The 21,869-nt window shown below is 36.1% G+C and overlaps 4 protein-coding genes across 7 annotated transcripts; 2 read left to right on the top strand and 2 right to left on the bottom strand.

The window, feature by feature from the left end:
• Positions 1-1,416: 1,416 nt before the first annotated feature.
• LOC124449841 (putative RNA-binding protein Luc7-like 2) lies at positions 1,417-4,814 on the bottom strand. Of its 4 annotated transcripts, none has more exons than XM_047000754.1 (12): positions 4,626-4,814; positions 4,209-4,445; positions 3,948-4,042; positions 3,752-3,850; positions 3,471-3,575; positions 3,235-3,298; positions 2,714-2,793; positions 2,526-2,629; positions 2,089-2,161; positions 1,903-2,006; positions 1,757-1,825; positions 1,417-1,680 (listed from the first exon to the last, which is right to left on the bottom strand). In XM_047000754.1, the coding sequence occupies exons 2-12, from the start codon at positions 4,210-4,212 to the stop codon at positions 1,545-1,547; spliced, it is 933 nt and encodes a 310-aa protein (XP_046856710.1). In that variant the 5' UTR covers positions 4,213-4,445; positions 4,626-4,814; the 3' UTR covers positions 1,417-1,544. The 4 variants fall into 4 exon arrangements, with proteins under 4 accessions (XP_046856710.1, XP_046856711.1, XP_046856708.1 ...); XM_047000755.1 differs by having other exon boundaries at positions 4,368-4,445; XM_047000752.1 differs by having other exon boundaries at positions 3,948-4,445.
• A 355-nt stretch (positions 4,815-5,169) lies between these two features.
• On the top strand, positions 5,170-6,650 carry LOC124448838 (UPF0472 protein C16orf72 homolog). The gene is made up of 3 exons (XM_046999814.1): positions 5,170-5,427; positions 5,549-5,629; positions 5,971-6,650. The coding sequence occupies exons 1-3, from the start codon at positions 5,250-5,252 to the stop codon at positions 6,369-6,371; spliced, it is 660 nt and encodes a 219-aa protein (XP_046855770.1). The 5' UTR covers positions 5,170-5,249; the 3' UTR covers positions 6,372-6,650.
• On the bottom strand, positions 6,638-8,294 carry LOC124448839 (39S ribosomal protein L12, mitochondrial-like). Its single transcript, XM_046999815.1, has 5 exons — positions 8,218-8,294; positions 7,955-8,141; positions 7,137-7,208; positions 6,929-7,057; positions 6,638-6,857 (listed from the first exon to the last, which is right to left on the bottom strand). The coding sequence occupies exons 1-5, from the start codon at positions 8,247-8,249 to the stop codon at positions 6,741-6,743; spliced, it is 537 nt and encodes a 178-aa protein (XP_046855771.1). The 5' UTR covers positions 8,250-8,294; the 3' UTR covers positions 6,638-6,740.
• Positions 8,295-8,358: 64 nt separating this feature from the next.
• LOC124448355 (H(+)/Cl(-) exchange transporter 7-like) lies at positions 8,359-21,847 on the top strand. The gene is made up of 21 exons (XM_046999364.1): positions 8,359-8,561; positions 8,921-9,019; positions 9,130-9,195; positions 9,273-9,405; positions 9,712-9,824; positions 11,824-11,904; positions 12,501-12,741; positions 12,813-12,988; positions 13,288-13,342; positions 13,412-13,472; positions 13,807-13,945; positions 14,980-15,073; positions 15,604-15,822; positions 16,711-16,838; positions 17,343-17,428; positions 17,862-17,907; positions 17,975-18,046; positions 18,868-19,041; positions 20,083-20,166; positions 20,241-20,321; positions 21,480-21,847. Exons 1-21 carry the CDS (start codon positions 8,487-8,489, stop codon positions 21,594-21,596), a joined length of 2,340 nt encoding a protein of 779 aa, XP_046855320.1. The 5' UTR covers positions 8,359-8,486; the 3' UTR covers positions 21,597-21,847.
• Positions 21,848-21,869: the final 22 nt, after the last annotated feature.

Genomic DNA, 21,869 nt, shown 5'->3' with positions numbered 1-21,869 from the left:
CCTTAAAACTTTCAGTCAACGTGAAAACGATGTTTAATTTTAAGTCTTGTGAGTGATTGATGCGTTGAATGTAAAAAAAATGAATGTTAACCGGAATACATTTACACCGCTGTTAAATTTATATCAGTTCGTTTTGCTTGTCTCAAAGCAGAGCTGTAGTACTATCGACATTGCGGAGCGGAGGCTGTTTCATATTCATATATGCATGTTATAAACCGATATCTTTGAAAGAACTAAACATGGCATTGCTGAACACAAAACAGTTATTTTTAACTCGTAATATTCAAATGATAAGATTTGTTTCCATTCAATAGTAATACTGAATTGTTTTAATTTAACTGACGTCATTGTGCTGACAATGTAGTGAATATTTATAGTTTGTAAGGGCAAGTCTTTTTTAATACGTAAGATGTGCCGAGTACCGTTCCTTTGTACGGAAATGACTCTAAATTACGTTAAAGAAATGATAATTTAACCATCAAGTTATAACGTCATCAATGGGAACGATAGTTATCTTGTTTTTCATGTCCGCGTTTTTCAAATATTTTTAAGTGTTTTCAAGTTAACCAAACTGATTCCCTACTGTCACTGTTCTTGCGTTGACGTTTGTATTTCAGAGTATTTTAAGACTATCCAAACAAACATATTGTTGACCATGTATGTGCTAGAAAAATCTCTTTGTTGAATGCCAGTGTTTTCTATTTAACCAAACTGATTCCCTGCCGTTGTTAATATCAATGTTTAAGTGATCGTGTGTTTGTGTCAGTATTTTCTAGTTAACCTAACCGATTCCCTCTTGTTGTTCATATTAGTGTTTATGCTGATATTTTACAGTCAACTAAACAAACGTGTCACATACAATATTTCGACATACTATACTCTGGGGCAGCAAAAAGATCTTTAGAAATTGGTCAATTTCAATGCGTGATCTCTTTGCTAATTCCGTGAGTACAATATTGTGCAGGTTTTGCCGTTAGCAGTTATTGATGTTTAATTCTCGGGAACAGAAAAGCTTGCGTTCTAGTAACAAAGATATGTAATACACACAAGCACGGAGCTGAAAAGATTTGAAGCAACGACGGTATGATCGTAATGAAGACATTGATAATGCAGCAATAGGTCTATTTCAAAAGGTCTTTTTGTTCACGCAGTCATTATAGTTTTGTACTTATCTCAGTTTGTCAGAAATTTTTTAGACAAATCTCCACTGTTAGTTAGGAAGCACGTTTCACTCGCAAGTTTCCCCCTGATAATGTTAATTAAGTTAATTATTCGTGCATCACTCACGGGAAACGAGTCAAGGAAATAAGATATTAACAGGAAAGACTTGCCTTTGTGAAAGATTCACGCTGTTAGAAAACGCGTCAGTGTAAAAACGTCATACTTTTGTGATGAAAATTGATGAAACGAAACATGTACAATTGTATTTTTTGTAAATATCTCGTGTGCAAAAGCAATTTAAACATACATACAACATTCGTGTTTCTATTAAAGTTTTACTGTAAATCAACAATATGACAGTCTTCATTTACACAAGTAAATTGCTAGCGACGGCGTTCTCTACTACGGCTGCGCCCGCGATCACGACTAGAACTACGCCTGCGATCACGACTATGACTGCGCCTGCGGTCACGACTACGACTACGCCTGCGGTCACGACTACGACTGCGCCTGCGATCCCTACAAAAGCAATAAGAAGCACAACAAATAGAGTTGTCATGTAAAACTTGATGAAATGAGTATGTCAGGTACCAACCTCCTTGAGCGATCACGGTCTTTACGATCGTCACTATCTCGGTATCTTTCGCGATCGCGTCGGTAATCTCTGACAATAAAACAGCAAATCATTAAAACAGAAAGGAATTTGTCCTTTTTCTTTTATTTTCAAAGATATTCACTCACCTTTCGCCATTTCGTTCTTTTTGTCGTTTGTCTTCTTTATTTCGTTCATCTCTTCTTTTTGCTCGTTCCAGCTCTCTCTCTTCACGTTTCCTAGCAACAGCATCCTGTATAAAAGCACACAGAAAAGAGGTTTCAAACAACTTTAAGAGTTCACAGTAAGACATAATCCTTATTTCTATAAAAAACCTCGAGTTCTTTAATTCTTTCGCGAATCTTTATGAAACCCATATGAAGTTTCCCGCCAAAATGATCTGCTAATCTACAATCAAATTATTTTAAACTAATATCTTCAACTTTACAGCATACTGCTTACACTCTCAAAGGTATGTTTGATACTGGTTGCTAAATCTGTAACAATATAAACGGAATGCAAAACTAAATGTAATCCTATGAAGCCTGACACGGAGTTTTCTCTTGAATAGACATACTATAAACTCAGTTGGTGATTGGCCTCAAAAATTAGTGGAAAAAGCTTTGTACAAATCGTTTAAACGCTTTCACAACTCAAACTCCGTCGGTTTGAATTGCTAATAAAATGTTCTACGACTGCATATATCACGTGATTTTACCTACGATCGTTGTCATAGAGACTAAGATGTGCTGCATATATCACGTGATCTTACCTACGATCGTTGTCATAGAGACTAAGATATGCCGCACAAACTTCACAGACTCTGAGTTTTTGTTGTTGAAGAGAGGAGGATGGCAGTGTGTTTCGATACACATCCTTTCATGATGGAAAAAATAATTCTTTGGTTTCCAAAACAATACATAAATCTCATGAGTTATCTAAATATATAACTGATGTCACCTCGGCGATCCTTTTTTGTTCCTTAAGTTCATCAACTTCGTTCATAGCTTTCAAAGATTCGTCAACATTTCCTTCAGCACCTGTATAAGCAGGGTAATATTTACTATAATAATCCACCACTTAAGAAATAAAAGATGTTTGTGGTGTTTGCACGGACAAACTGAGGAGATCTTTGGGAGAACTTGAGAGCAGATCAGTGCAAGTCTGAGATCGAAGGATAAGGGTTGCACCTGCCTGAGAGCTCTCAAACATCTCCGAGGTTTGCATACGCCTTTGCAAACTTGAAGAACAAATTTGATTTCTTCCAAAAGATGATAACAATGCGAAAAGGTAAATATAAAATAAACGTTTAATTTTTCCTTTAACATGTATTCATGATTCAAGTCTCTTTAATTTATTGATTTAATTGATTGAGCTCAGATTGGTTTGCACAGGCTAATGGAAACAAAGCTATTGACCAATTAGCACAGAAATTTTATTGTTTTTATTTTATATTTTGTAATGCAAGACATCACACAGACCTAAAGCTTCTGCTTCAGCCAATTTTTTCCCAATTTTTTCTCCTAAAGCATGTACAGCCTGCGCCTAAAGAATAATATTTGAATTCAGTTCTTTTTTTCACAAGTAATTGTCTATTACAGGTCAATTTCTATGAATGGCAGTCAGTGCTCATACTTCATGTATGCATGAATAATCAACACCAAGCAAACTTTATTCATATTACACCAAGTAACATATAGCACAGCTTGGGTCTAACCTCAGGTGTGTTGCCAAAATCATCTTGTGTCTCAGACAGACGTTTCTTGGCATGAACAATCTTTCTGTCGCATTCTTTTATAAATGCCTGAAGATGCTCCATTTGCTATGTTTGTAGACATAATACTACTAAGTTACAAAGTATATTACAATGTGCCCTCCCCGCTATCACCATAGCGCAATGGTGATTGTGCACTTATAATACAGGACCAACGGTAAGATTACTAAGTTATTTATGAATCACAGACATGGCTAAATTATAGTTTAACTTAAATCACCTACATCAAGTTCATAACCGTAATTTCTTGTTTTTGATGCTGCTTCATAATCAGCTTTCAGGGCAGCTGAATGGACCTTCTTACAATCACCAATATCCATTTTCTAATTACGGTAATTTAAAGATTATTGTCATCATTCCTGCACGGGACTCAAATTTTCTTCAACACATTTTATTAATACGTGGATTGTTCATTCTTACTGTATTGTTAAACAAAGCATGAGGACAAAGACCCATGATGAAACTCTTACAAACTTTTTCATCTGAAAATTTGATGTCATCTGCGGGAGGCTCACCTAATTGGAAAACCAACAAACGTAAGAAGACAATGAACCACTTTAAAGGTAAATACGTGACTGCACATAAGAGCATGTTCAGATCATGAAAGTGATAGCTCAAGAATAAGTAGTTGTTGCAATCTCTGAGCATCATTAACATCATTTCTGCAAATAAGAAACTCACCCATAGAACTTTTATAGAACTACACGTCTTCTTCAACATATGTTAAACACCTTAACCAGTTGTTGTACTACAGTGTATTTTTTCAAAGCCGTATGTAGAAAATGCAATATGATAACAAACAAACGTCGGTGATAACATATAATGATAAATGCTACTTACATACACCTACTTACGCGTCCTGTAGCGTCAATGAGAAATACAACATAGTTTTACAATCAAGTGGACATTTCTGTATTTCTTCATAAAAGCATCAAACATTACACATTAAAAAATGCCTCGTGATAAATGAGAACATGCTTCATCATTCTTAGCTCTTAGAAAGATCTACGATCACCGTATTTGAAGACTTCCAAAGAAGAGGCGATGATTGAGAAAAAAAATTTCCATATTATTCATAAGGCGTTTTCTGTAACTTACCATCGCGGCTAGTTCCCATCAGCTCATCCAAGATTTTCCTCATCTGTTCTTGGGCTGTCATTTTGCTAATGGGAGCGATAAAATTTGACAAAAATTCAGTTAAAAACACAAAATTATTTGTTCTTTGGCAGTTCTTCGATACGAACAATCGAAAAGGTAAAAAACAGCCGCTCAATTAAACTCCGTGTCATGTTCGGAATGGTCCGTGACCACCCGTAGAAATATACATACAATAAAATATGAAATAAATAGACTTTTTCCACCAAAATTGGCCATATCTACTGCTATGTTGATCTTTTTTAGCGTGATTTCTCCATAAATTTTTTGAAATTATTAGTTTTTAATCATTCATAGTTACAGTAACGAGAAAAAAAGAAATTTTTTCACTGTGTCCTAAATTATTCCGATTATTTTCCGGACAATTGCGTATTCATGGTGTTTGTTTTTCATCAATCCTTAATACAAAGAATTTAGAAAATAATTATATATATAACTTGTCAGTGACTACGGAATTTTGATGCGTAAAAAAGGAATTGACAAATTTCGTCAGATTTCCTAAACATGGCGACTTAAGGTAGGTAAACTTCCTAAGGTTGGCGAAGTTTTTTGTTCCTTTCCCTCGAAATGGACGGACAGGAAAGGTTATCCAACACTGAAAGCTGGGAGGAAGAATGTGAAGATGCTGCCGAGCGCGAATTAAACGCTTTGGAAGAAAAACTAGCAGCGGAAAGGGAAGAGAACTCGCAAAGAATTTGGCTGTCGTTTCAAAACGCGGCGAACGCAGTGGCTCAGTTGTTCAGAGGTGAATCTGTCCGTGGAACTGAACTTTTACGCTCTTACTTCTTTTATGCGGATTTTAAAAAAGATTTATTTAGTTTTTTGATTCGTTTATGTGAGTTTTGATTAGATATTGATCATTTTAGAGCGGGGAGAAAATTTGAACGGATCGACACTTTGGACACCATTTCAAGAAACAGCAAATTTGGTCACGATACTTTACAAAGGTAAATGATTTCTTTAAACGATGAACTCTTTCCTGTAGTGGAAGCAAAATGAAAGAAACAGACAAATGTTGATAGTTTTTTTGTCCAACGTTGGCCATACAATATTTGGTGAAATAGACATGTACATTTGACGATTTTGCATTAAATTATAAATCGTGATCAGGACTGGACAGATTTTGTATGATTTCTCAGATTTGTATCAATCTTCCTTCATTTTCATTTATTTTCTGTGTGTTTAATGGATTATTTTCTCATTCAGATGACTTTCATAAACACTGTTATGGATGTTTAAAATCAACAACATGTTGACTGGTAAGCAAATTTCTTTTTGTATTCAACAGAGGGAATCGATACCAGCAAAAGACATTTTGATGCTGGTTACCAACTAGGACATAAAAAGAGAAATCGCGAAGTTATTGCTTGGGCGAAGAAGAAAAAAAGGTCGATTAGACGAGATGAACTTTTGTCATATCTTAGTGGAAAATCGCCTCCCCGTTACCAGAGGGCCGACTCAATTGATGGGAAATCATCTGAGGATATGCAATGTCCTAATTCCTTATTGCAACCTGTTATATCTAATGTAGGATTTACTGGTTGGAGTAAAAGACGAGGGTCTCGAATGGATGGTTTTGACGACGAGTTGGATGATAGAGAAATATTACGTGAATCACGTAAAAGGTCCCTTAGCAACCAGGATGTTGTTATGGAAGCAACAATGCACAAAAAATGTAAATTTTTCTAGCAATTTAATGTGATGTTTTATGGATGTATTATTGTTATCATAAAGGCATAACTGAGAAAGAATTAGTGAAATGTATTATAAAATATAATCTAGTACTTTTCAACAACTTAGGCAGATAGTAGTCATGTAAATTTGCAGTACGAACGGCTCGTTTATTTTGTGTGCAAAGTGAAATTGAAGTCTGTCATGCTCTTTCATAGTTCTGTTGTGTTTTTCGAAAGTAAGGTTTGTATCAATGAGATAATAAATGATTTTATATAATAAAATTTTGATGATTTCAAGCAACATGTTTTGGTTTTCTCGCGAGAAAGGTAGCCACTGTTTTGGGAGTTTCAACATGTGTTATGTTTATGTAACAAATGTGAGTATTTACTCTACAACAACAGTCCCTCCAATTGCTTCCAATTGTTTCTTAAGTTTATCAGCATCTTCTTTGCTAATGTTTTCTTTCACAACTTGAGGTACGCCTTCAACAAATTTCTTTGCCTAAAATTTGATAAACACGATAATCAAAATCTGCAAGAGTTATTTTTTAGCAAATTTTATGTAAAGTGTACCTCAACAAGATTAAGACCCTCAACAATATTTTTTATTTCTTTTATTAGTTTAACTTTTCCATCAGCACTAAATGCAGTAAGTTTAACAGTGAACTCAGTTTGTTCTTCTTGCTCTTCGGCAGCCTCAATCTACATAAAGAGACAATCCATCAAAGCACTATGCAAATTGAAATTTATTTTTATCACTATTTTCTTCAACAAAGAATACCTTATCAGCTGATGGAGCCATCGACGTAGCACCCATTGCCATCATTGGTGCATCTGGGATCTTCAATTTGACCTGAAAAGTTTTTATTTTTCATCACTTTACATGTAGGAGAATGAAGACACAGAATAAAACAAACGACATTTGGAAGTAGAGCAGCTTCATGTTTTTTCCCTCCATTCCCTGGCATTTAAACTGTGTGTGCCACGATAAGAAGAAATTGACAAGCAAACACACACTTAATAACTTTCCAAAAATTTTCATGCATAATCATCCACCAGGGAGAAGTGTTGTATCTTACTCGGTAGACTTACTAAGAACATGCTGACTGATAATTTCCATTATGCAATAGCTGTTCCTTTGTTTTACACTGTGATGAAGAGCTAAGGGGGGGTGTCTGAGGAAAGGCAAGGGGCAAAACATTGCTAAAATATCATTGGCTGGCAACAGGTCACTTAGCTTAAGTGACCATTTATAATTTGTGGTTTAACCATCAAGTGGTAAACCTGGCTTACAAATTTGAGTGCCAACATTCACAAATGCATGTCTACTAAATTCTGTAGAAATCAAAAGTTTTCAACAAATTACAACATGCCTATATTGGTGGTTTCATTATAAGTCAAAACCACCATTTTGGTTGTATTTAACAATGAATTTTTTGTTTACAATTCAAATTTCAATCAACATGGCGAATATCTCTTTGTTCTTTGGCTTCTTGGGAATGGTAGCTATCCACCTTTATACGAGTAACGCCACCCACCCACCCCTCCCTCCCGGGCAATTATGAACGGCTTTAAATCTAGCTACGTCACAGCAGCTACCTTTAAAAGTTCGTTAAGTTCAGCTGTTTCAACAAGGGTCAATTGTGAAATCTGTTCAACAATGTTGACGATGTGTGGTGGGTAGTGCTTTTCGTTCTCGCCTTCATTATATTCAACCTCCTTTTGTATTTGAATGGCGCTGAGATTTCGCGAAGGAAGATAAGCGGCAAACAGATTTTTGGAGATTCTTAAGAGTGTATAGAAGTAATTAGCGTTTTACAGTAAAAAAATTCTTTAAAAAAGAGAAAAATTGCAGCTGTTACCTGGAAATATTCACTCTACGTATGGCTGCCATCTTGAAATCGTAATCTCGTCAGCATTACTTTTTCTCTCCCCCCCTTATACGATTCATAATAAATATTATAATCAGGGGGGGAATACTATAAATGTTCGTTTGTAATTAATGGTCATTAACAAGGAAACATGACTATCATCACCTCGTGATTTTTATAGCTCTTGTGTGGTTCTGTTCCTTGTATTGTCTTACTTCCCTGAAGGAGTGTAAGCAACTGTATGATTACTATGGTTTCTCATGTCTGTTAATAATGACAGAATGCTAAACGACATGACTAGCGAAAAGACATCGTTATTACGTTCTGCAAGAGAGGTAAGTGGTGATTTTTGACTTTACAGTACCGTTGAAGATCACATTGTGTTCGGTCAGTTTACAATTATATGAATGAATATCTTACTTGTATTTTGTTTTTATTTAGCGTAAATGTAATAGACGTCTGTAGATGTTGATAGTGCAGGTTTTGAAGTCCGGAAAAGAAACTGTGGTGTTTGTTTTAAATGCAGTTTTGACAACCTTAACTGTCCTCATCTTCAGAGTTAAAATTAAAATAGTGCTTGGCTGATCATTGACACAAATTGTTTTATTCATCCTTCATTTACTGATAAACGTACACATTGACCAAGACCAAGCAATTATTGTTTTTTTAAAAGAAAATTCGACCATTTATTTAGGTTTCCTCATACTCAGGTTCATTGGGGTCATCAAATTTGAGCAATGCACGGCAAAGGATCAAGCCTGGCAGATTACAAACAGTATTTTCAAAATATGAGGTTTGAGACACGATGTGATGAATGACAACATGTATAGATTGAGCTATACCACTGATCTACATATACAATATACCTGTATTAACTTTCTTACTTGAACTTTGATTTTTCAGAGTCTTGATTATGAAGTGCCAGAAAATGAGCTGTACATCGAAGAGTATAGGGCTAGCACATCAAGTGTAATATAGCGATGATTATGTGCAAGATTTATAACACACAATGACATCTGGCTTAATTTTAATGTTATATTATTTAGCAACACATCTATATTGGTATGTCAAGATGGGTCGTTATGTTTCTTGTTGGAATCATGACAGCTCTTGTTGCTGTTTTTATTGATGTCTGTATCGAGGAGCTGTCTACTTTGAAGTATAACTATATATACCAATGTATCCTTGAGAAGATTTTTGTTTAAAAGGTGGAATTTTTTACTTCCATAAACCTTGTCAATTTCTATGCAAATGCCATCTATTAAGCTTGTATGTTGAACACTCAGTAAATGCAATTTATGCTGGTAAAGTGGATATGTACTTGTTAGATCTTGATTATACATGCAATATGCAATAGACTTTTTGTTGTATAGCTTTTAACTTTTATTTGTAGAAGAATTTCCAGTGAATTGGAAACTTTTGCCTGCAAGATATGATGGCATAAGCTCTTTTTTCATGTTGAAATCTTTAACTATGAACATTAAGATTTTACAAAATATATTGACCAAAGACAAAAGACCATAATCCCTTTTTTTCTTTGGATTGCTATTGATGTGCTTATGGTTGGTTTTGCATCAGTTCTAGTATCTTATTTTGAGGTGAGTTATATACAGTACCTCTCTCTTCCTTCATAGTTCTGTTATTCTTGTCCTCTACCGTGAAGTAGTGAGTTATATATAGTATCTCTCTCTTCCTTCACAGTTTTGCTATTCTTGCCCTCTACTGTGAAGTAGTGAGTTATATATAGTATTTCTCTCTTCCTTCATAGTTCTGCTATTCTTGTCCTCTACTGTGAAGTAGTGAGCTATATATAGTATTTCTCTCTTCCTTCATAGTTCTGCTATTCTTGTCCTCTACTGTGAAGTAGTGAGCTATATATAGTATTTCTCTCCTTCATAGTTCTGCTATTCTTGTCCTCTGTGAGTAGTGAGCTATATATAGCATCTCTCTCTTCCTTCATAGTTCTGCTATTCTTGTCCTCTACTGTGAGTAGTGAGCTATATATAGTATTTCTCTCTTCCTTCATAGTTCTGCTATTCTTGTCCTCTACTGTGAAGTAGTGAGCTATATATAGTATTTCTCTCTTCCTTCATAGTTCTGCTATTCTTGTCCTCTACTGTGAGTAGTGAGCTATATATAGTATTTCTCTCTTCCTTCATAGTTCTGCTATTCTTGTCCTCTACTGTGAAGTAGTGAGCTATATATAGTATTTCTCTCTTCCTTCATAGTTCTGCTATTCTTGTCCTCTACTGTGAGTAGTGAGTTATATATAGTATTTCTCTCTTCCTTCATAGTTCTGCTATTCTTGTCCTCTACTGTGAGTAGTGAGCTATATATAGTATTTCTCTCTTCCTTCATAGTTCTGCTATTCTTGTCCTCTACTGTGAAGTAGTGAGCTATATATAGTATCTCTCTCTTCCTTCATAGTTCTGCTATTCTTGTCCTCTACTGTGAAGTAGTGAGCTATATATAGTATTTCTCTCTTCCTTCATAGTTCTGCTATTCTTGTCCTCTACTGTGAAGTAGTGAGCTATATATAGTATTTCTCTCTTCTTTCATAGTTCTGCTATTCTTGTCCTCTACTGTGAAGTAGTGAGCTATATATAGTATTTCTCTCTTCCTTCATAGTTCTGCTATTCTTGTCCTCTACTGTGAAGTAGTGAGCTATATATAGTATTTCTCTCTTCCTTCATAGTTCTGCTATTCTTGTCCTCTACTGTGAGTAGTGAGCTATATATAGTATTTCTCTCTTCCTTCATAGTTTGCTATTCTTGTCCTCTACTGTGAAGTAGTGAGCTATATATAGTATTTCTCTCTTCCTTCATAGTTCTGCTATTCTTGTCCTCTACTGTGAAGTAGTGAGCTATATATAGTATTTCTCTCTTCCTTCATAGTTCTGCTATTCTTGTCCTCTACTGTGAAGTAGTGAGCTATATAGTATTTCTCTCTTCCTTCATAGTTCTGCTATTCTTGTCCTCTACTGTGAGTAGTGAGCTATATATAGTATCTCTCTCTTCCTTCATAGTTCTGCTATTCTTGTCCTCTACTGTGAAGTAGTGAGCTATATATAGTATCTCTCTCTTCCTTCATAGTTCTGCTATTCTTGTCCTCTACTGTGAAGTAGTGAGCTATATATAGTATCTCTCTCTTCCTTCATAGTTCTGCTATTCTTGTCCTCTACTGTGAAGTAGTGAGCTATATATAGTATCTCTCTTCCTTCATAGTTCTGCTATTCTTGTCCTCTACTGTGAAGTAGTGAGCTATATATAGTATCTCTCTCCTTCATAGTTCTGCTATTCTTGTCCTCTACTGTGAAGTAGTGAGCTATATATAGTATCTCTCTCTTCCTTCATAGTTTTGCTATTCTTGTCCTCTACTGTGAAGTAGTGAGCTATAAATAGTATTTCTCTCTTCTCTATAGTAATTTAAGATTATCACATGTTTTATATCAATACAAAACTTCCACAGAGTCTCATTCTCACTGATTATCTTCTTTTCTCTCTTCATAAAGACCTTAATAGTTCAAGACATTCATTAAAATCTTTTAAAATGACTGTGTTAATGACTTTTTCATTATTTTTGTGTAAATTATTTTAGCCTGTTGCAGCTGGTAGTGGTATACCTGTTATCAAATGCTTCCTAAATGGTGTAAAGATTCCTCATGTTGTTCGACTTAAGGTGAGCATCTACTTATGGACTTCTCTTTGGCGGCAAGGTGGGGGTTGCTGCCATGTCAAAAGTCATTCATCATTCTTCAACTTACTCATACTCCAAAGTCACCAGTTAATATCTTTCTTGCAGGGGGGTATTGGAGTTTACTTCTGGCCAGGGGGGTGGCTACAGAAGTCATTATCTTTCAACTTATACTCCAATACTCACAGCTCATTACTATAATGGACAAATTTAGCAAACACAAATTATCATCTAAGATGCTGTGAAAATGACGTGAAAATGGTGTGATATGCCCATGTAAGGATAAGGCCTCTTCATTTTTGCACCTTTTGCACAATGTCTTAAACCCTATGTGTTGTGTTTGCTAAATTTCTCTAATGTCTATGGGAGGGTGTGGGTGTGGCATTACCTTTGTGATAGGGGGTCAGCTGTGTGGAACTCATTATCTTTAGACACACTTGCACTCTTAAGTTTCTAGTCTTCATCTTTCTGTCAGGGGGGTGGAGAAATAAGTTATTGTCACTCCTGCAGGGGGGGGATAGTTGTGCTAATAATTATCTTTCAAAGAACCTGCTTATCAACATATTTATAACGATTTTTAGACTTTGGTGGTAAAAGTTGTTGGTGTAATATTCTCTGTGGCTGGAGGTTTGGCTGTGGGAAAGGAAGGTCCAATGATTCATTCTGGGGCTGTTCTTGCTGCTGGTATTTCTCAAGGACGGTCGGTTTTGTTTCGAAAGGACTTCAAGTTATTTGAGACTTTCAGAACAGACCACGAGAAGCGAGATTTTGTCTCGGGTGGTGCAGCTGCTGGTGTTTCTGCTGCCTTTGGTGCTCCAGTTGGTTAGTAAGCAAAATATATTTAATCAAGACTAGTCTTGACTTTAGACATTTCAATATTTTTATATGTTCAGGTGGCGTTCTTTTCAGTTTGGAAGAAGGCGCTAGTTTCTGGAATCAATCGTTAACATGGCGGATTTTCTTTTCTTCTGTAATATCGACATTTAGCCTTAATTTGCTTCTTTCCATTTATCACGATCACAGTGGCGAGCTATCATATCCTGGCCTCATCAATTTTGGATCATTTTCTGTAAGATTAACTTGTTGCACGATAATTTCATATAATGATTATAAGGCAGTTGATTGAACTGTTTTGTTTTGTGGTCATTTTAAGGTAGTTGATTGAACAGTTTTGTTTTGTGATCATTTTAAGCAATCCCATACAATTTGATTGTAAGATGACAGGTTGAAATTGTGTTGCAAACGAACGATCATTTTATTGAAGGCCACCAGTATTCCACGTTTTGTTTTTGCTTTAAAAATGCAGTTCAATATTTTTTTCCTGACGTTAAAATCGCTTTAGAGTTTCATGTTACGTTCACCTTTTAGGACATTAAGTATTCAGTTCGCGAAATTCCTTTTCTGCTTATTATGGGTATTATTGGTAAGTTTTAGCAATGTCAGTTTCTTCCGCTAACATTCAAGTAATTTTTTATATCGGCGTTTTTCATAGGTGGTTTTTTGGGCGCCTTATTCAACTTCATCAATCAAAAATTAACTGTTTTCAGAATGAGGTAAACTCTCGTCAATGCGTTCTGTTGTTATATACGTGTTATGTACATGTTATGTCCTGTTATGTACCTGCTATGTCCTGTTATGTACCTGTTATGTACCTGCTATGTCCTGTTATGTACCTGTTATGTACATGCTATGTCCTGTTATGTACCTGTTATGTACATGCTATGTACCTGTTATGTACATGCTATGTCCTGTTATGTACCTGTTATGTACCTGCTATGTCCTGTTATGTACCTGCTATGTCCTGTTATGTACCTGTTATGTACATGCTGTTTTCAAAGTTGTGATATTTTATTCACGTTGTTTATCTTCTTTGATTTCTACATCCAGATATATAAGATCAGCGTGGAAGCGAGTCCTTGAAGCAATGTTGATCTCTGCTTTAACTACATGTGCACTATTTCATTTGATGTATAATTTTGATGTTTGTCAGTCAAAAGGAGTTAGCAACATCACCATGCCTTTTCAGGTAACAACGAGTAGTTATGTCTCGAAAAAATGTTGGGAAGGGAAGGATGGCGTTTTCATGGGATGAGAGGAAAGGGAAGGATGGCGTTTTCATGGGATGAGAGGAAAGGGAAGGATGGTGTTTTCATGGGAGGAAGGGAAGGATGGTGTTTTGGGATGAGAGGAAGGGAAGGATGGTGTTTTCAAGAGATGAGAGAAAGGGAAGGATGGTGTTTTCAAGGGATGAGAAGAAAGGAAGGATGGTGTTTCATGGGATGAGAGGAAAGGGAAGGATGGTGTTTTCAAGGATGAGAAGAAAGGAAGGATGGTTTTCAAGGATGAGAAGAAAGGGAAGGATGGTTTTCAAGGATGAGAAGAAAGGAAGGATGGTCAAGGATTAGAAGAAAGGGAAGGATGGTGTCAAGGATGAGAAGAAAGGGAAGGATGGTGAAGGATGAGAAGAAAGGAAGGATGGTGTTTTCAAGGGATGAGAGGAAAGGGAAGGATGGTGTTTTCAAGGGATGAGAGAAAGGAAGGATGGTGTTTTCATGGGATGAGAAGAAAGGAAAGGATGGTGTTTTCATGGGATGAGAGGAAAGGAAGGATGGTGTTTTCATGGGATGAGAAGAAAGGGAAGGATGGTGTTTTCATGGGATGAGAGGAAAGGGAAGGATGGTGCTTTCATGGGATGAGAGGAAAGGGAAGGATGGTGTTTTCAAGGGATGAGAGGAAAGGGAAGATGGTATTTTCATTGTACGACGATTTTCTTTGTTGTGTGGGGAAGGATGGTGTTCTTTTCTGTAGAATTGGAAGGTTATTGTTTTCTGAAATGGAGAGAAAAGGAATTGTGTGATCATGCTGGGCAAAGACTTTGTTTTTGGGCAGGGCATTTACACTGTATTTGCGACAGACGCACATTTCCATCAACATTCATCACAAGCTTCGTATTTAAAACATTCACACATTGTAGAGAATCCTGAAATCACCTCACATTTACGTTTACTGCAACGTCTTCATTATAAGAATATTGACGTTAATTTTTTTCATCTCGTAAAGTTTTTCTGTAAAGATGGTGAATTCAGTGTGATGGGAACTTTGGTGTTTCGACTACCAGAGCAATCGATCAAGAATCTTTTTCATACCTCAGAAGGTGAACAAGTAAATAACTCGAGCATTATGTTATAGAAGTGAAAAAATTATTTGTGATCTTGAGCGATGGAGAAAATTTTGACGGATTTTAATCAACGACTTACGAGTGCTTTCTATAGTCTTCGTTGCTTTTACTGTTTCGTGAGTAAAGTCTTGCGATTTTTCTGTACATTTGTGTACTACGTGATTATTCATGAGAATAGATTAGTTTACCTCTCAGAACTTTTTAATCCATACTTTTCTTTTTGTTTTGCTGGTTGATATTGTATAGATTATTAAAGCTACGTAAATGACAAACTGCCGTAGTTATATTTTTTTCAAGGTGATGAAAGCAGAAATAGATTCGTAGCGTAATAGTTTACAAATTGCCATTTTTGCTTCGACAATTCAGTGTAAAATGGGAATTTTATTTGAAGTGTGTGTCGTCTTAAACTTCGTTGACTATAGCATTGAATTTTTGTCATTAGCTTCAAACGATGTTTATTGAACCCAGTTCTTTTCCATAACCTTATGTTATCTTCATTTCTTTAGTGTATGATCTTCAAGTATTGGCTGCGTTTTTTCCTGTCTACTTCTTACTCGCCACATGGACTTATGGATCATTTGTACCAAGTGGTTTATTCGTACCTTGCATTTTAACTGGTGCGGCTTGGGGGCGATTATTTGCCCTTGGTTTATCAAAATTTCTTCCCGAGCCGTTTGTGGCCAACACGTGCTTGTATGCTGTAGTCGGTTCTGCTGCCTTTCTTGGTAATGTTGTTTACTTTTTTTCAACAATTTGTTCATTGAAAAACACAACGTTTTGAATGTGTGAAACGCTTGATTCTCATAAGATTACTCGTCAATAGTATTGTCTGTTGGTTTGTGTTTTATAGGCCGGTTTGTGTTTAGTGAGGCTGGTTTGTGTTTAGTGAGGTTAATTTGTGTTTAGTGAGACTGGTTTGTGTTTAGTGAGATTAATTTGTGTTTAGTGAGGCTGGTTTGTGTTTAGTGAGGTTAATTTGTGTTTAGTGAGACTGGTTTGTGTTTAGTAAGGTTGGTTTGTATTTAGTGAGGTTAATTTGCGTTTAGTGAGGTTAATTTGCGTTTAGTGAGGTTAGTGTTTAGTGAGGTTAATTTGTTTAGTGAGGTTAATTTGCGTTTAGTGAGGTTGGTTTGTGTTTAGTGAGGTTAATTTGCGTTTAGTGAGGTTAATTTGTGTTTAGTGAGGTTGGTTTGTGTTTAGTGAGTGTGATTTGTGTTTACTGAAGCTATAAATTGCGTCAAATAAACATCTGACTTTTGTTTTATCGCAAAAGCTAGTAGGAACTTCGAATATTTCATCTTCTGTCTTTGCAAAAGTATTGAGAAGGTCTTACACTTTCTTGTTCAAAACAACGTATTGTCGGGTTTGCAATAAACCATTAACATATCTCTAGCTTTTTCTACGAAAATTTTGCATATCAAGTTCTTCTGCTCAAAATATTTCCTAAACCAGAGTAGTCAATACGCCAATGATTGTATCGATTTATCAAACGAAGCTCTTTCTCAGCGTCGTGTTAAAAATATACTCAAATGTTTGTAGGAAAATATTTATTAGCAGCAAAATATTTGCCACTATTCTCGAAGAACTAAGACTCCCATACGAATTATTTTTAGGTGGTGTTGTGCGCATGACCATTAGTCTCACAGTAATTTTAATGGAAGCGACAAGGAATATTACATATGGTCTGCCGATGATGTTGGTTATAATGGTTGCAAAGTGGATTGGAGATTTATTTAACGAGGTACATATCTCTTTAAGGAAATTTGATCTTTTTTGCTTGTTTTTTTGTATGTATCATAGGATTTTTTTCCTTGTCGTAAAAGAGCCATGTTGTAGTTTTAATATGTTGGTGTGATATTTAACATGATTTAGATTTTCTGTATCTAAGCATTTTTATAAACTCTGTTGTTTTGTCGTGTTTTTGAACAAATACTACACGTCATAAATACGGGGGGATGTCAAACAGTACGTAGTTATGAGCAAATGCTACACGTCATAAATACGGGGTGTGTCAAACAGTACGTAGTTATGAGCAAATGCTACACGTCATAAATACGGGGGTGAGATGACTTCACATCGCTCGTGAATATCCAAAGTTGTTCTCAACCCATGTTTCACGTCAGTAAGTCGTGCCCAGTCTTTTTTCATTGTGCTCGGTTTCATTTGAGAACGTCTCTAAACTATAGGAGATGACGACAGTCTAGTGAGAGACTTTACTCTTAAAGTTTGTGTATTTTTTGTCTAGGGATTGTACGATATTCACATTCGTTTGAGTCGTGTTCCTATCTTGGGATGGGACCCTCCACAAATGGTGGAAGGTTTAAATGCAAGGTAATCTTTACTTTATATCGAGCTAAAGATCAAAATAAAAGAAGAAAATTTAGTAATTATTTGGTTTCAATAAGTTCTCATTCGGGAAGATTTTCGTATCTCCAGGAAAACAACTTGGAACTGATATTTATCTGATGTTTTAGTTTAAATTTTTTCTCGCTGTTTTTTTACTAACAATGAGAAATAAGAGATGAAAGATTTACTGGATCTCGTTTTAAGAATTGACGGATCTATCAAGTGGTCAAATTTTGGTTTAAATTCCTTCAGTAACAGTTAGATTATTAAGAGTATACTTTTGGGGTATATTTTGTTCTGAACTCATGCAAAACCTATTTCAAATAAGCTCATTTGAGGCAGCGTTTCTTCCCATCGTGAAAAAAGATGATTTACACGAATTCTCAAAAAATACATTGCTTGTTTTCTCGTTCAATAGAAATATTATGAACAAACCAGTTTGCTGCATGAACTTAATCGAAAATGTAAGTCGTTTTTCCTGGGAATCTGTCTTTGTAAACAACGTATATATAATTTTTGATACTTTTACAGGTTGGTAACGTAATTGAGTTGCTCAAGACGACTACATATAACGGCTTTCCTGTCATTGATCCTATATCTGAGGTTTGAAGTTTGAAGATTTAGATTTTCTAGTTTTCAGTAATCAAACATTCACTTTTTGACGAAATAAAGTTCGGATGATTTTTTACTCTGAGATCTTGTTTCGTACAACGATATGTTGAAGAGAAGTTTATTTTCTTCATATCTATGTATCTTTGTAGATGAAGATCGTCCAGGTTAGTAAAGTCCTGAGAAGAACTGTTTTTGTTGTTGTTGACTGACGTTTCGACAACCTTATTGGTAGTCATCTTCAGAGTCAAAAGAACGTAAGAACCAGATAACAAATACGGCTAACCTAACGTTTACTCCTCATTTGTCTCTGAAGATGACTACCGCTAAGGTTGTCGAAACGTCAGTCAACAACAACAAAAACAGTCCTTCTCAGGACTATACCAACCTGGATGATCATCATGTACAAACATGTAACGATACTCCCGGGTTCAAACCATTTACTTTATCTATATATCTCTTACCTCTTTTTGGGCTGATTCAATATTTTTACACAACTGTGCGCACGGCGAATGCTATTTTGCAAAAATGAACTTGCGTTTTTTGCCAGTGAGCAGAAATTCATTCTACAAGTTCATTTCGAACGAGAAAAGTAAAATTCAATAAAATCACACATGTTTGATATAACTTTCTTTGTATTGTTAAGATATTTGCCCAGTGTAAAATATCGCTCGTAGAATCAGTTATTTAGCATTCTACCTCAACTTCTACACCGTCTCTACCAACGTCCTTGAGTTGGAGGAGGGGGGGGGGGAGTATGAACAATTTATGTGTAGTAGTACTAGGGAGTCATTAAGTCGTTTGTATATGTTTAGGATGAGGAAAGAAGTGATAAAAAATTTGGTACATATCGTGGTTTGATTCTTCGGTCTCAACTCATCGTGCTGCTTAAACATAAAGTTTTCTTTGAACGAGGGAAAAGACCGACCAAACATCAGTTGAAGATGAAAGATTTTCGAGATGCATATCCCAGATTTCAACCTGTCAGGGTAAGGGATGTCTGGGACTTCTTGCTTTGTGTAGGGATACGGGACATGTTACATGTCGTTTTGAACCATCGTAGGGGATACATGGAGCTTTTAGTTGTTCTATGGGATACGTTCTTGGGGTTACATGTTGTTTTAAAGTATTGTGGGGGATACATGGGGCTTTGAGTTGTTCTATGGGATACGTTCTTGGTGTTACATGTTGTTTTAAAGTATTGTGGGGGATACATGGGGCTTTGAGTTGTTCTATGGGATACGTTCTTGGGGTTACATGATGTTTTGAAGTATTGTGGGGGATACATGGGGCTTTGAGTTGTTCTATGGGATACGTTCTTGGGGTTACATGTTGTTTTAAAGTATTGTGGGGGATACATGGGGCTTTGAGTTGTTCTATGGGATACGTTCTTGGTGTTACATGTTGTTTTAAAGTAGTGTGGGGGATACATGGGGTTTTGAGTCGTTCTATGGCAGGGGTCTCCAAACATTACAGCCAGAGGGCCACATGAACTTTCATCCAGCATGTTGAGGGCCGAAGAATATAAAAAATTTCCACGTTATCCTTCAGCTTTTTAAATTTCACAATGTGCTGGAAACGGAAGTAGGAAGTTGGGAGAAAAAATGACGTAAGCCACTCTTGCTAGTTGGCTTGCGACATAACGTGAACTTTCTGCACAAAGTTTATTTTGTTTAATAATAATATTTTTTTTTAAGTGCCTCTGCGGGTGATGAGAGGCCCAACGGGGCATCTGGTGGGTTAGTTTGGAGACCCCTGTTCTATGGGATAAGTTCTTGGGGTTAGATGATGTTTTGAAGTATTGTGGGGGATACATGGGGTTTTGAGTCGTTGTAAGGAATGCATGATATTTTAAGCGTTTGCATAAGAGTACATAAACGATTTTCGTGCTTTCGACTTTTAAGTTTTTGTATAAAAATATTTTTTAATAAGAACTATGCTATGTCTGATTAAAACAAACGACGCATCTAGAGTTAATAATCATATTTCATGTGTTTTCTGTAGTCAACTGTCTTTATATGTCTCTTTAGACTATACGTATATCTCCTCTTGAACGAGAATGCTCACTAGACCTTCAACCTTTCATGAATGTAATGCCTTACACTGTACACGAGGTTTGCAGGCTCTTGCTACTTTACTAACTAGTCTTTTACTTGAATTTAACACGGAAATGAATACTTCATTTTAGGAATCGTCGATATCACGTGTCTTTCATTTATTTCGTGCCATTGGATTACGTCATCTTGTGGTTGTTGATCATCATAATCAAGTACGTCATTACATTATTTTTTGCAGGGGGTGTTGTTTTTCATACGAATGAGTTATTGAATGAATCACTCCCCCTGGCCCATCATTTTTTCAAGGGGGATGGGTGGTAACCCGATCTTTCTAAGTGAAGTGAGGACAACAGCGGTGGAGTTGGTAGGACAATTAAAGAAATAAAAGATGTTTACTCTGTTTGCACAGGTTTATGCAAAACGAGGAGACCTATGGGAGAACTCGAGAGCAGATCAGTGCAAGCGGGACCGAAGGTCGAGAGTTGCACCTGCTGGAGAGTTCTCACAAACGTCTCCGAGGTTTGCATAAGCCAGTTTAAACACGAAAAAACATCTTTTATTTCTTTCCTAATATAACAATAATGCCGAAATAGACAAATTCAAAACTTTTTTAATTTTTACATGTATTCATGATTGATTTAATTGATTGAGCTCAGATCGGCGAGCACTGACTAATGCCAACTCAGATATAGACCAATCAACGCACGTGTTTCGTTGCTCTTATTTTTTAATATCTTTATAGTGACTGACTGCCATTATTTTGTCATTTGTGACTAGTAATTGTAGGTTCAGCATGTCTGCAACATTGAACATCGTCTGTTGCGTTACGTCACGTTGAGATAATTGCATTACGTCACGTTGAGATAATTGCATTACGTCGCGTTGAGATAATTGCATTACGTCGCGTTACTAAATTTTATGCCAAAAGACCTGTTCATATGAGACGGTCCAACCCGCTTAAGCCGGGCTAGGTAGCTTTGCCGAGATCTCGCCTCGTGTATTATTTTAAATTGTTTATGAAGTTACGTCCATATGAAGAACCTGCCAGCCCGGCTTGAAGAAAGGAGGATTTCGCCGTCTGATTGCGAATACAAATTGGCCCGGCAAACTAGCTAGCACAGCATAAGCGGGCTGGCCCCATGAACAGGCCCTTAGTCATTTTCGGGCGTTTTGTGATAAAGGGAAAAGAATTAAGATAATTTTTAAAAACAGTCAAACATTTTATTGAACATCGTAGTTTCAACAATAGCAGTTATAAGCAAAAAGCCAAAAATTGAAAAAATATGACTTAGGCCAAAAAAAATGATAGTAAAGCGACGATGATTTCTTCTTACTGGAGAAAACTCTTTATTTTTTAACAAATTTTCAAGGTTGTGGGTATCGTTACGCGTAAAGATTTAGCTCGTTATCGACAATGGAGTCACATGGGAAAAACTCGTCTGGAGAAAATCCACGTCTTGGATGATAGCGCTTCTGAAGATGAATAAGACGACGTTGAATATCGTGGGATATTTACCAGCAGGGAATAACTGACCGTATTAACCGGTGAATTAAACAATAGCGTCGTTCGAACGTAAGAAAGACGGTGGATCAAGTATGTTTTTATGATTTTATTCTGCACTTTATGATTTCATCAATTATTTGACCAATTTTATGATTAGCTTTTGCAAGAACTTTTAGGAAAATGATATTTTATTAGCACGTCAAATTTAATAAATGGGGAATATTTTTTCAATAACATTTCCTTGTTTTGTTGTCGA

The sequence above is a fragment of the Xenia sp. Carnegie-2017 genome, unplaced genomic scaffold (assembly GCF_021976095.1).
Source record: "Xenia sp. Carnegie-2017 unplaced genomic scaffold, XeniaSp_v1 HiC_scaffold_23, whole genome shotgun sequence".
NCBI classification, from domain to species: Eukaryota; Metazoa; Cnidaria; class Anthozoa; order Malacalcyonacea; family Xeniidae; genus Xenia; species Xenia sp. Carnegie-2017.
The sequence above is the reverse complement of the archived record's forward strand: the minus strand, read 5'-3'. Positions and strand labels throughout refer to the sequence as shown.

Excerpts from the sequence above, each read along its gene's own strand:
- LOC124449841 (XM_047000752.1), bottom strand. The coding sequence starts at position 4,247 with ATGTTGAAGAAGACGTGTAGTTCTATAAAAGTTCTATGGGTGAGTTTC. Across the intron at positions 3,576-3,751 it reads ATTACGGTTATGAACTTGAT|CAAATGGAGCATCTTCAGGC; the intron begins GTAGGTGATTTA and ends CTACAAACATAG. Across the intron at positions 1,681-1,756 it reads GACCGTGATCGCTCAAGGAG|GGATCGCAGGCGCAGTCGTA; the intron begins GTTGGTACCTGA and ends TTGCTTTTGTAG.
- LOC124448838 (XM_046999814.1), top strand. The coding sequence starts at position 5,250 with ATGGACGGACAGGAAAGGTTATCCAACACTGAAAGCTGGGAGGAAGAA. Across the intron at positions 5,428-5,548 it reads AGTGGCTCAGTTGTTCAGAG|AGCGGGGAGAAAATTTGAAC; the intron begins GTGAATCTGTCC and ends TGATCATTTTAG. Across the intron at positions 5,630-5,970 it reads GGTCACGATACTTTACAAAG|AGGGAATCGATACCAGCAAA; the intron begins GTAAATGATTTC and ends TGTATTCAACAG.
- LOC124448839 (XM_046999815.1), bottom strand. The coding sequence starts at position 8,249 with ATGGCAGCCATACGTAGAGTGAATATTTCCAG. Across the intron at positions 8,142-8,217 it reads CGTAGAGTGAATATTTCCAG|AATCTCCAAAAATCTGTTTG; the intron begins GTAACAGCTGCA and ends TACACTCTTAAG. Across the intron at positions 6,858-6,928 it reads AGGGTCTTAATCTTGTTGAG|GCAAAGAAATTTGTTGAAGG; the intron begins GTACACTTTACA and ends ATCAAATTTTAG.
- LOC124448355 (XM_046999364.1), top strand. The coding sequence starts at position 8,487 with ATGTCTGTTAATAATGACAGAATGCTAAACGACATGACTAGCGAAAAG. Across the intron at positions 13,343-13,411 it reads GCTTATTATGGGTATTATTG|GTGGTTTTTTGGGCGCCTTA; the intron begins GTAAGTTTTAGC and ends CGTTTTTCATAG. Across the intron at positions 16,839-17,342 it reads TTGGAGATTTATTTAACGAG|GGATTGTACGATATTCACAT; the intron begins GTACATATCTCT and ends TTTTTTGTCTAG.